The 12,031-nt window shown below is 39.2% G+C and overlaps 1 protein-coding gene across 2 annotated transcripts in view; it reads left to right on the top strand.

Moving 5' to 3' along the window:
- Positions 1-3,356: 3,356 nt before the first annotated feature.
- Positions 3,357-12,031, top strand: part of LOC113537027 (metal transporter CNNM4) — a 33,771-nt gene continuing 25,096 nt past the window's right edge. For both annotated transcript variants that reach the window (XM_026931301.3, XM_053228933.1), the window contains exon 1: positions 3,357-4,786. In XM_026931301.3, the coding sequence (XP_026787102.3) occupies positions 3,388-4,786 (1,399 nt within the window). In that variant the 5' untranslated portion in view covers positions 3,357-3,387. The remainder of the gene's footprint in view (positions 4,787-12,031) is intronic.

Here is a 12,031-nt window from a genome sequence, read left to right as displayed (position 1 = left end):
ATTTTTATATTATGACTTCTACATTATTGATTCAGTACAAAAACATTTTAGATTTCCAAACATTAGTTTTTCAGCACAAAATTAAATGTTACAGAAAATGTTCCAGTTTAAATGTTTCAGTAAAGAAAGCAGCAGATTACATAAGAGACACTTTTCAGACAAAAAAACATAATGAAGGCTGCTGGGTTTCGCTGCAAAAATAAGAAGCGAGTCGACAGTCAAAGTCTCCAGAAGAACTGTGGCTGGTTCTGCAAGACGCTCAGTAACACTTACAGCTCATTTCCTTATAAAACTGCACACATTGTACCTGAGACCACTGATTTTTCACACCAAATATTGTCTTTGTTTCATTTATTACTGTTTAGTGCTCTTTATAGTATTTTTTTAATGTAAAAACGTTCAATTTCATTATTTTTGAAGGCATCTTTGCTCTTTAGCATTTCATGTGCCTAAGACTTTTTCACAGTACTGTATATATATATATATATATATATATATATATATATATATATATATATATATATATATATATATATATATATAAAAGCTAAGGGTTATTACACCAAATATTTACACTGTTTAGTTTATTACTGTGTACTGCACTTTATAGTATTTTTATGTAGAAATGTTTAATTTCATTATTGTTCAAAGCGTCTTTGCTCTACAGCATTTCTTTGCAGACTTTTGCACAGTACTGTATGTTATATGTAAGGGATAGATTTTGACAGAGATGATAATCATGTACTTCCTTTGTATTTCTGTTAATATAGTGTACCAGTAGTGCTGCTCATTTTAAATTGTCTCTAACGCAAAACACATATTGCTAGTTTAAGAAATCATTCATCTTCAGTAAGTGCTTTATCTTGGTCAGGGTCACTGTGGGAACTTTAGGTGCAATGCACACATCTGCTGATACAAGGGGCAGTTTAGCGTAACCAATCCAACTACTGGCATGTTTTTGGGAGGTGGGTAGAAACCAGAGAACCTGGAGGAAAAAAACTCTGCACACATAGTAATCTGAGCTAAGGATAGTTAATGAGGCTGCTAGAAATATTTCCAGCTTCCAGTTAGGATAAAAAATAATTAAAAGGATAAAAATAATAAGAATAACTTCACTATAGATTTGTTTAAAATTATTGTTAACCAGTATAGAAAATAGAGTCTAAATAACACAGATTCAGAGAAGGCTTTTTACTAATTGACAATCACTAGATTTTTTTTTAAATCCCATTTTAAATACCATTATGGTCAGATCATTCATCATTTTACAGCTTAAGATGATTTCGTTTCATTTCTTTTGAACTCATTTCATTTCTAACCTCTCCAAAAACAATCTTAATTACTGATGTCGAACACATTTCATTGTAAACTTGTATGTATAAACTAATTTAATAATACTTTATTGAAGCTTTATTTATACCATAAGCGCCTATGTAGTGTGTATAGTTGAGTGCAAAAGTTTGCATCCTTACAACAAAATGAAGAAAAGGGAATGCTAATTATAACAGCAAGGCATTTATCCAGTTAGGTTTCAGAGACTCCTTTAACATCACAGGTAGCAAAAATTGTAAAATAGTGCATGTGAATAGAAAAAAAAAGATTTTTAATGGTTCGCATCCTATTTTTTTTAATTTAATATAAATATTCTCCAGTATAACATTTGTTCCAGTTTTGCCTTTTGTTTCAAATTTTGGTATTGTTTCAAGACCGTGACATTTTACTTTACTTTCTGGAGTTATATTTTTTGGAGAATAATTGTAAAAGAGTGGTACATGTTCCTTTTTTAGTTAGAAACCATGGATGATGCAAACTGTTGCACTTAGCTGTTGTTTAACAAAAATCTTAAATTAGCAAGTCTAATATTCGCAATTAATTTATTGTAGTGTTCTCTGTATATGGCTGTTCTAACTGGTAATTAAATTATTTGTAGAAGTTTTGTTTGACCTCAGGTGTTGGTCCTTTCATTACCTGCATATAATGAAAACACTTATTTTTAAATGAGTTTTTGTTAATAGTGTTTCATTGGAAGAAGTGCTTGAGTAATGGGACCAGCAACGTTAGAGCAGTGCCTTTTTGTCTGTAAAACTGTAATCTGTCCAGTATGTGTGTGTTGCATTATTGTTCACTCATGAAATGCCTTAATTGTGTTTGAGTAATTAGCTGATTAAACTGATACGTCAGTTATGGCAGTGTGAGTTGCTGTGTTTCACTTTCGTGTCACAAAAAAGGTTATAGTCACATTATGAAGTAGCTGAACTAACTGACTGTTTAGATGGGAATTTGTAAAAGGAGGACTAGACAAAGGCCTGTAATTGATCATATAATGATGATGAGAAGAAGAAGAAGAAGGAAAAATGTTGATCCCAAAGAGATTTTTGTGCCAACTTTTTTGAGACAATACATATAACAAATACTTGGTAATATATATATATATATATATATATATATATATATATATATAATATATATATATATATATATATATATATATATATATATATATATATATATATATATAATAAAAAGAAGAATAAGAAGAAAAATTATTGTTCGCAGAGATTTTTGTGCCAACTTACTTGAGAATATACATAAATATTTGGGAAAACATATATATCTATATCTATCTATCTATCTATCTATCTATCTATCTATCTATAATACATTTATATACACGTACATAATAATAATAAAAAATAAAGAAAGAAAGAAAGAAAGAAGAAGAAGAAGAAGAAGATAAAAACAGATAATATAATATAAAATAAGATTAAAAAAAAGATGACAAAAACTTTATTGATCTCAGAGGAATATGTTTGGGCCAAGTTGCTCAAGACAATAAAGATAACAATGAGTAGATAGATAGACCTTTAAAAAGCAGCTCAAAGTATTTTCCAGTGTGAAGAAACGCACAAGTGAAAAGAATGAGCAGTTGGCGCCCTCTGGTGGATATTCAACTGCAACTACACGAAGATTTTCACTGTACAGAGTTATCTCACTGCCGAACACAAGAGGGAGCCACTCTTATGATAAACCGAGAGCTTTCAGGCAATTCATACAGCATGTTGTGCTAAATAAAGGAATGAATAAACACCCAAACATGTAGTAAATGAATTATGCCGAGAAATATAAACATGTAAGGAATACAATAAGGTATTTTAATGACCTGCAACCTGGGACATATAGTCTAAATTAAATCTAATCTTCCAGTCTACCTTAAAAGCAGCTCAACTCTCCAGTCCACCTTAAAAACGCAAGCCGAAGGGAGGCTCGTCCTGTTCTACCAGGTGACGTTCCAAACGCTGATTGGTTGTATGTTAATCAGGGGGGCGGGAGTGGCGAAATGAGTAGGTGACGTCAAGCGTGAGCTCTCAGAGAGAGCGCATAACAAACATGGCGACAGGATGGTACGGAGGAAAGGGGATTACGCTGACTTTTATTCTGTTGCTGTGGCCCGGAGTGTGCGTGAGCGCGGCGGAAACGGCGGCCGAGGCCGGAAGCGAGAGCCGCGTCCTCGGCATGCGCTTGGAGAGAAGCGAAAAGCCCGCGACGACCACCGACGACGGGATCATCCAGGTGACGGAGGAGAGCATCATCTCGCTCAGGTTGTACGGGCTGCACATCAGCAATGACACCTTGTCGCACGTGAGGTTCATGGAGGTCGGGGACGACAGCGATGACTCTCAGAGCAGTGAGAGATTTAACAGGACTTGCTCTCATTTCACCAAAGACATCGTTATAAACGAAACCGGGACCATCAATAATCAGGGGAGCTCAGGGGTCCTGAAAGTAAAGATCAAGCTGTTGAGGAAAAGTGAGGCGCAGAGGGATTACGCGGTGTGCATCAGGAACGACCAGGACGCCAGGTGGTACGTGCTGGGAGACAATGATGGCAGGATACGTGTGGTGGAGGAGAAGAAGTCCCTGCTTCCCCTGTGGCTTCAGGTGATCCTGATCTGCTGCCTTCTGGTGCTGTCTGGCATGTTCAGTGGTCTCAACCTGGGTCTGATGGCTCTGGATCCCATGGAGCTGCGCATCGTCCAGAGCTGTGGCACGGACAAGGAGAAAAAGTATGCACGGAAGATCGAGCCCATCCGAAGGGAAGGTAACTACCTGTTGTGCTCGCTCCTTCTTGGGAACGTGTTGGTCAACACAACTCTCACCATCCTTCTGGACGATCTCATAGGTTCAGGCATTGGAGCTGTAATCGCTTCCACTATCGGCATTGTCATATTCGGTGAGATTGTTCCTCAAGCTTTGTGTTCACGCCATGGCCTGGCGGTCGGTGCCAACACCATCCTGCTCACCAAGTTCTTCATGCTGGTCACCTTCCCGCTCTCGTATCCCATCAGCAAACTCCTGGACTGCATTTTAGGTCAGGAGATCGGCACCGTGTACAACCGGGAGAAGCTTGTAGAGATGTTGAAGGTCACTGAGCCGTATAACGATCTGGTCAAAGAGGAGCTGAATATGATCCAGGGTGCTCTGGAGCTCAGGACCAAAACGGTCGAGGATGTCATGACGCCGCTTTCGAACTGTTTCATGATTCACAGTGATGCCGTGTTGGACTTCAACACCATGTCGGAGATCATGGAGAGCGGTTACACACGCATCCCTGTGTACGAGGAGGAGCGCACTAATATCGTGGACATCCTATTTGTGAAGGATTTGGCCTTTGTGGATCCAGACGACTGCACGACTCTGAAGACCATCACCAAGTTTTATAACCACCCCGTCCACTTTGTGTTCCACGACACCAAGCTGGATTCCATGCTGGAGGAATTTAAGAAAGGTTTGTTCGCATTGTCCGGGTTGCCTTTGTTCATTTTTTGTGCACTGTGTAGACTCAGTCATGCTTTTCAGGGTGTGCTTGGGAAAAATCACAGATAGCTGACCTTTTATATTCCTCTTTTCTCCTCACAACACACTTCTCTAAACTCACGTGAGAAAACATTCAGTAGTACCTTCCAGTAGTACCGCTTTTTTCTGCAAGAGTTTGCTGTGAAATGGAAGCCTTCAGATGTTGAAACAATTTTTACCGTTCTTATTTATTGCTTATTCACCTCCATGCTTCTAAAACACACAAACACACACACCCTCACTCAACCTACTGTCTCACTTAATAGTTACTGTAAGTATTATTACCCCCACCTCTCTGTAATTATAGTCCCTGTCCCACAACATCCCCCAAACTTTGTATGTCGTATATTGCTATAAACAGCCTCTTGTTCCTTTTCTTTTTTTTTTCCTTGCACAGTCGTGCGTGGCTCAGTAAAGAAGGAGATCTCTTCCATTTATCTAAGGCTTCAGGTTTACCGTCAGCAACTTTTGGCCTAACTTGTACATAACACATACACTTACTTTATTACGAACACATGTACATCTGCTTGTTCCTATTATATGGAAGCTGAATATTAGAAAAACATCGCCTGTTCTCTTTTCCAGTCTCCAGCTGTCCAGTTTGGGTGAGCCTGTGCCCACGGTAGCCTCAGATCGCTGCTCTTAAGTGACAGGAGTGGAACCCGATATGGTCCGTCTGCCGTTGTAGGCCGTCCGCCTGAGGGTTTCGTTTTGATGTTTTGTGCATTCTGAGATGCTTTTCCTCTCGCCACGTTTGTAAAAAGTGGTTATTTGAGTTACCATAGCCTTCCTATCAGCTCAAACCAGTCTGGCTGGTCTCCTCTGACCCTCTCTCATCGACAGCGGGTTTCTGTGTGCAGAACTGCTGCTCGCCGATTGCTTTTTGTTTTCGCACCATTCTGTGTAAACTCTACAGACTGTTGTGTGTGAAAAATCTCAGGATCAGCCGTTTCTGAAATACTCAAACCAGGCACCTGTGGCAATATGCCATGCTTAAAGTCACAGAGATCACACTTTTTTCCCATTCTGATATTTGAGTATTAACTGAAGCCCTTCACCTGTATCTGTATCTGATTGGAGAATTACATACATTAGAGCAGCCAGTGAGTGTATGTTACGTGATATTTTTGCAGTATATCCCAATATATTACAAAGAACCTTGTTCTGTTTTCTTTTATAGTCTTAGTTTAAAGATCATATGTTTCAAGTCTAGGTTCAATATTCACCTTCATGCTTCAATAAACATTCTCACCTGGATTCCCCAGAGACCTGGACATCCCAGGAACTGCACTCGAGATTAAAAGTTGTTGCATGCAACCGAAACTTTTTATGTTACTCACATCACTGAATAGTGAATCCTGAAAACTCTTCTATTGTGTTTCAGTTATCACATGCTTAATATCACAGTCTTACAATCAGAGCACGCTGTAAGTGACTTGTTTTGGATTTCCGTCTCAGGGGTTTTTTTTACTTTCTTTTGCCGCAACCAAAAAAAACCTGTTTACTGACTTTTCATGTGGTGTGTATGTTTAAAGTTAATGCACGATGCTGTCAGTCGAGACAAGATGTGGCTATCGGTAGAACAATTTTTACCAACTTTTTTCCTGAATCATAAACATGTAGAAATATGGAAACATTAATTTTCCTTTAGTGCATTAATGCACTTAATTAGTAAACTAGCTCTCCATACGTTGTTACTTTATGTTAGCTGCCATGTTTTATCCTAGGCAGTTAAACCAAATTAAACCAAAGCATGGCACTGGGTAGGTTACCTGGTTGGCTAGCTAATAAATTTATGATTTGTCCTCCCCTGTATAGTGATTATTAGAAAGTGGCTTAAATGTAAAGAATCTTTTTCTACATCAGAAATAAAGGTAGACCAAGTTGTGAAACACCAGAGACAACAGGTGCTGATACAGCAGTGGAGAATTTTTTTTCCCTGTTATCATTGGAGTGTGTGTGTGTGTGTGTGTGTGTGTGTGTGTGTGTGTGTGTGGCACACTTTGTAGTGTGTTTCGGTACGCCACAGGTTCTCAAACTCAGGGTTATCTGAGATTTTTTTTGGGCCCTTACAAAGAGGTCTACTTTGAGACCGTGTCTGTAGTTAAAAATGAGATATATATATATATATATATATATATAATTAGTCTATTTATATATATATATATAGATAGAGTTGAAGTATTCACACCCTTTTTAGTCAAGCAAAGTTCTGAATCTTGGTGGAAACGTTTTACATTTTTCCAGCACTCGTATCGCCGTCAGCTCCTGTAACGGCTCTTATGCTTGAATTGGATTCTGCCTGACTTGTAAGTCTCTTTGGATAAAAATAATTGGCAAACGAATAAATGTAACGTAATATAGATTTTTACTAAAAAGACAGTCATGCTACTGACAGAAGTAGTGTGAGAAGAGGCAGAAATGCTTGCGGGGGCTGAGCTGAATGTTCTTGTTGTTATGCTCCTAGGCGACAGTATACTCGCTCGTGTCAGGTCCTTCTGACTGTGCTTGGACTGGAACAGTTGTTTGCGAAGCCGTTTTAGACTGAAACTTGCTGTCCGAGGAAAACTTTGACTGTTAGAATATTTTTAATAATTACCTGAAGTCTTCTTGTAACCGCAACCTTAGTGTCATGGCATCTTGTGTTTTGTTTTATAGGAAAGCATGACCATTTGGCTCAAATTGCTGTATTGACAGTTTTCTCATTTCTCTCTGTGTCTCGCTCTGCTTCTCTTATGTAAGAGCTCGCCTTTTCCTGCTTGGCCATTAGCCAAGTAATGTGCAGTGACAAGCGAAATTGAAGCATTCGCAAGCATTGTTGCCAAACACTTATAGCAGCCGTCATGTGACAAATGCCTTTAGCTGTTGTTTGGCTGAGGAAAGCTGCACCTTTACTTTTAATCACCTTTTCCAGGGATCTGACTGATCTCGTCTTAAGTAGTGCATGTGGAAGTGACCTTCCACCATGGAACGAATTCAGAAAGCATCGTGGTGCGGTTTCCGGGTCAGTTATAGTGTCTTTAGCATGTGCTGATTAAGATCTCGGTGTGGTGAGGGTGAAATCTGAAGCTAGATCAGATACTTTATGGGTTATTACTCATCTTTTGCAGGCTCTCTACTTTTAAGACGACTCTATTGTCTAGTGCGTCTTCGTCTGGTGTCCTTTAAACTTCGCCCTCTTTTACCTGACAGTGTCTTTTCCACACCCTGGAATGGGCGAGTCACCGTCCCAACCATAACACGTGTTATAGAGCATGCGTTCATTTTAGTCTTATTCATCAATTCTAATGACAAGATAAGAGTGATCCTTTACCCCTTTCTGAGTGTGTGTGTGTACGTGTGTGTATGTGTGTGTGTGTCTTCGCAAGGTGTGTCTTAGTGTTAGACAGGAAAAACATTCTTGAAATACAGTGTTTACAAAACCAGAGTTTCCTGCCTGGTCCTTATCAGCCTGTTATTACAAAATGATTCATTGTTACATTTTTGAGCTTTCTCCTCTTTTCAGCTCATCATCATCTCATCCCATTGTCCATTTGTCATCTGAGCAGACAGAGTTGAATCTTAATTTCATCATAACTGCCACAAAATTGGCCAACAGCCGTGATCCAGTACAGACATTTGTTGTTTCAACTCTGCTAAGTGGATTCCTTTTGCTCCATGTTTAGGCCCGTCATGTCATAAGCCTCTCAGTGTGTAATAGGATCAGTCTCTCTCTCTCTCTCTCTCTCTCTCTCTCTCCCTCTCTCTCTCTCTCTCTCTCTCTCTCTCCAATCAATTCAATTCAGCAAGCTTTATTGACCGTGTACATGTACACTATTACCAAAGCATTACAGGAATGAGAAGAACTGTTATTAACAACACACTAATTAGTTATAACATTGAGAATTGAAATTAAACATTAATACAAATATTGGCAGTCTTAAAAAAGTAAAAAATAAATAAATACATAAATATATAACAAGACAAACAGGGCTGTGTGTGTGTGTTTGGGTGAGTTACTCACTGTCCCTCAGTTGTGGCAGACGGATATGTTCTGTCCTGCTAAAATGCAGCTCTCCTTCATTTCTCCTAGCAGAACGGGCAGTTTGTGAGTGTTGGGCAGAAGGGAGAACTGGGGGTGTGTGATTTGAAATTTTTTGAGATATATTTCTCATAAGTTTTTGAATTTGTTACACTCTTGTTAGAAGGTGCAGCTCTGTCTCCACTGTATTGCTGTTACACTGAGCTCTGCTCTTTAAGGAGCCATGATTTCTTATAGCGGCCCGTCTCGATGGCCGGAGTGTGTGCGCGCTGAGTCTGTACTTTGTCAGTGTGGTTCTGTGTTGGTGCACAGTCACTGTGCTCAGGTAGTCATCTACAAGTGTACTGTCAATTTAGGGCCAGATAGCACTTCATTTTACTTTGTGCTTGTGTGTGTGTGTGTTCCAGTGGGTGATGTAGTTTTGTTTTTGTAGTGTTATAATATGGTGAGGTCTGATTGTTCTTGTGTCCCATGTGCTTCTGATGTAGAAACCGTGTTAGCGTGAAATGTCTCTCTCTCTCTCTCTCTCCTCTCTCTCTCTCTCTCTCTCTCTCTCTGTGTGTGTGTGTGTCTGTGTGTGTATGTGTGGGTTTGAATGTCTGTCTGATAGCAGTGTTTTCTCAAACACGCTCTTCCTCTTTCAGCTTTCCTGTGCTGACTGTGCAGTGAGAGCGAGCTTGATCGTGTACAAACTGTGTAAGAGGATAGACTTAGAGAGACAGTGAAAAGCTGAAAGATTGACACCTGTCTAACAAATAAGTGCTGGACAAATTTCGCATGACCTCTGCCTGTCCTCTCTTTAGCCTGACAGATCTCATGTAGCATCCTTACACACACACAGATAGACACACACACACACACACACACACACACACCACTGCGTCACTTGTCAGCATGCTGTCAGGAGACACCACATGTGATTTGTGGCGTGCTGTTAATCCTTGAACTGTGTCAAATGCATACATAAGGGTTGGATGAACCAATGTACACAAACAAATATAGCTCAGTGACTGTATTAATATCTCCAAGAATTGAAGAATTTTTTCTGTCCTGAAAAATTCAGGCTTGCTTCTCTAAGATTAGCAGTTTATTTAAAAAGGATTTTAAACGATAATATAACGCAATAATAGGCACACAAAATAATATGTTTTTCTATTATAGCATTCATCTACCAGACAGTGCAGTATGGCATGATACAGTAACAAATCCATGATCCAACAATTTGTCCTTACTTCTAAAGTTGGTGGAGGTTGAAATAATTCAGCTTATTGATTGGTTAAACTTGGTTATCGCAGAATTATCCAGAGGAGGCAATATCATAGAATTTACTAGTTTATTTACTTATTTACTAGGTTTATTTTTATTTACCACAGTAATATTTTCTGTTGTTGACATATTACCTCAAATTCTTGCACAAACCGTGATCAATGTAAAATCCCAATTTGAATCTAAATTATTTTGTAATTATTGTGTGCTCACTACATAGAGTATAACATTAAAGCAGTTCTTGATCCTATCTAGTACCTTGTAATGCCTTGTATTTTTGTTATCTTTTAATATCATCTGATAATGTTTGCACTTAAAAGTGCATTAAAGGTAAAGTGCCACCCTTGGTTTTGTTTTGATCGCTCACCAGGATTACTGCAATCCAGCAAACTTGCTGTATCTTGTGCTCACTAGTTCACTGTGTGACGCAGGCCTGTTTTTTATTTTCTGTCAAAGAAAAACATCGCCTGGTCTTTTTCCCAGTCTTCTGTCCAGATTCCTGTTCCTGGCTGAAGGGAATGGAAACCGATTCAGTCTTCTGCTGTTATAACCCATCTGCCCCAAGGTTTGGCATGTAGTGTATTCTGAAATGCTTTTTCATTAGCTCAACACGGATATAAAGAGTGGTTATTGAGTTAATTTGACTTCCTGTCAGCTTGAGCCAGTCTGGCCATTCTCTTCTGTCCTCTCTCAACAATAACATGTTTCCACCCGCAGAACTGCCACTCACTGGATGTTTTTGATTTTTTGCACACAAAGTCTAGAGCCTGTTGTGTGAGGATTTTCACACACATAACTCTCACATGTCCACAAGTCAAGGTGTTGCACAACTTGCAGATTGCATTGTGGTCATAGTAAGTCGCAAATTGTTATTGCACATTGTTACTAAACACATTGCTTGAATATGAATGGCGAAAAGGCTGTAGGATCTGTAGAAAGTGTGCGTATAAAGTGTGCATACATGTTAAATGTTGGTTGTTGCACATAATTGTGGCCTACGGCTATAGTATCATACAAGTGTCATTATGGAGTGTTGTTGAGTGCATTGTTTATAAAGGTGAAAGGTTCCTGAACTTGGTGGATCTTGCTGTATCTCCTGAATGATGGGAGGCGATTAAAAAGGTGGCGTCCTGGGTGGCTGACGTGTTTAACGATGTTGGAAGCCCCTTTTTATTCAGTGTGAGGTAATTATTTGGTAATTTAGACATCTGGGATGAATGATCATTTCTGCAATGGTTCTGACAATCACATTAATCTAGAGAAGCTCATTTAGCAGTTACAGTATTTCCTAGAATGAGTGGGGTTTTCTTCCGGCTGATCAAATCCGTGACCAAATATGGTGCTCATTTCAAGGACAGTCATATCCTGACTGTATTTTTTTTTCTGTGAAGAGGGGGAAAGACAGTAAGTAGTCCTGGTCACAGTGGATCCGAAGCCTATCCCGGGAACACTGGGGTTGAGGCAGGAGTCCATTACAGGGCACCGTGCACACATGCATTCACACCTTATTGGCGTGTCTTTGGGAGGTAGGATGACACCGGAGAACCCGGTGGAGGTAGGATGACACCGGAGAACCCGAGCTCAGGATCGAACCGGGGAGCTGTGAGGCACCCTATAACGTATGTTATATTTGTTATAATTTCTTTGCACGGCTAGCCACATGACTTGTCAAGACATAGGATCCTTCCTATTTTGTACGAAACTCAATATATTTTGCTGTTTTTACATACATGATGTACAAGAACTGAATTATGGAGGCTTTTGTACGATCGAAATACAGCCACATTTTCCGATATTAAATTATAATACGTGACCTTTAAATGAAACGTCATTTAAAGATCACTGGAAAGTAATATGAGTCTACTAGTGAATTTATCGAACCCTTTACAA

Source organism: Pangasianodon hypophthalmus, chromosome 24, assembly GCF_027358585.1.
Source record: "Pangasianodon hypophthalmus isolate fPanHyp1 chromosome 24, fPanHyp1.pri, whole genome shotgun sequence".
Taxonomy (NCBI): domain Eukaryota; kingdom Metazoa; phylum Chordata; class Actinopteri; order Siluriformes; family Pangasiidae; genus Pangasianodon; species Pangasianodon hypophthalmus.
The sequence above is the reverse complement of the archived record's forward strand: the minus strand, read 5'-3'. Positions and strand labels throughout refer to the sequence as shown.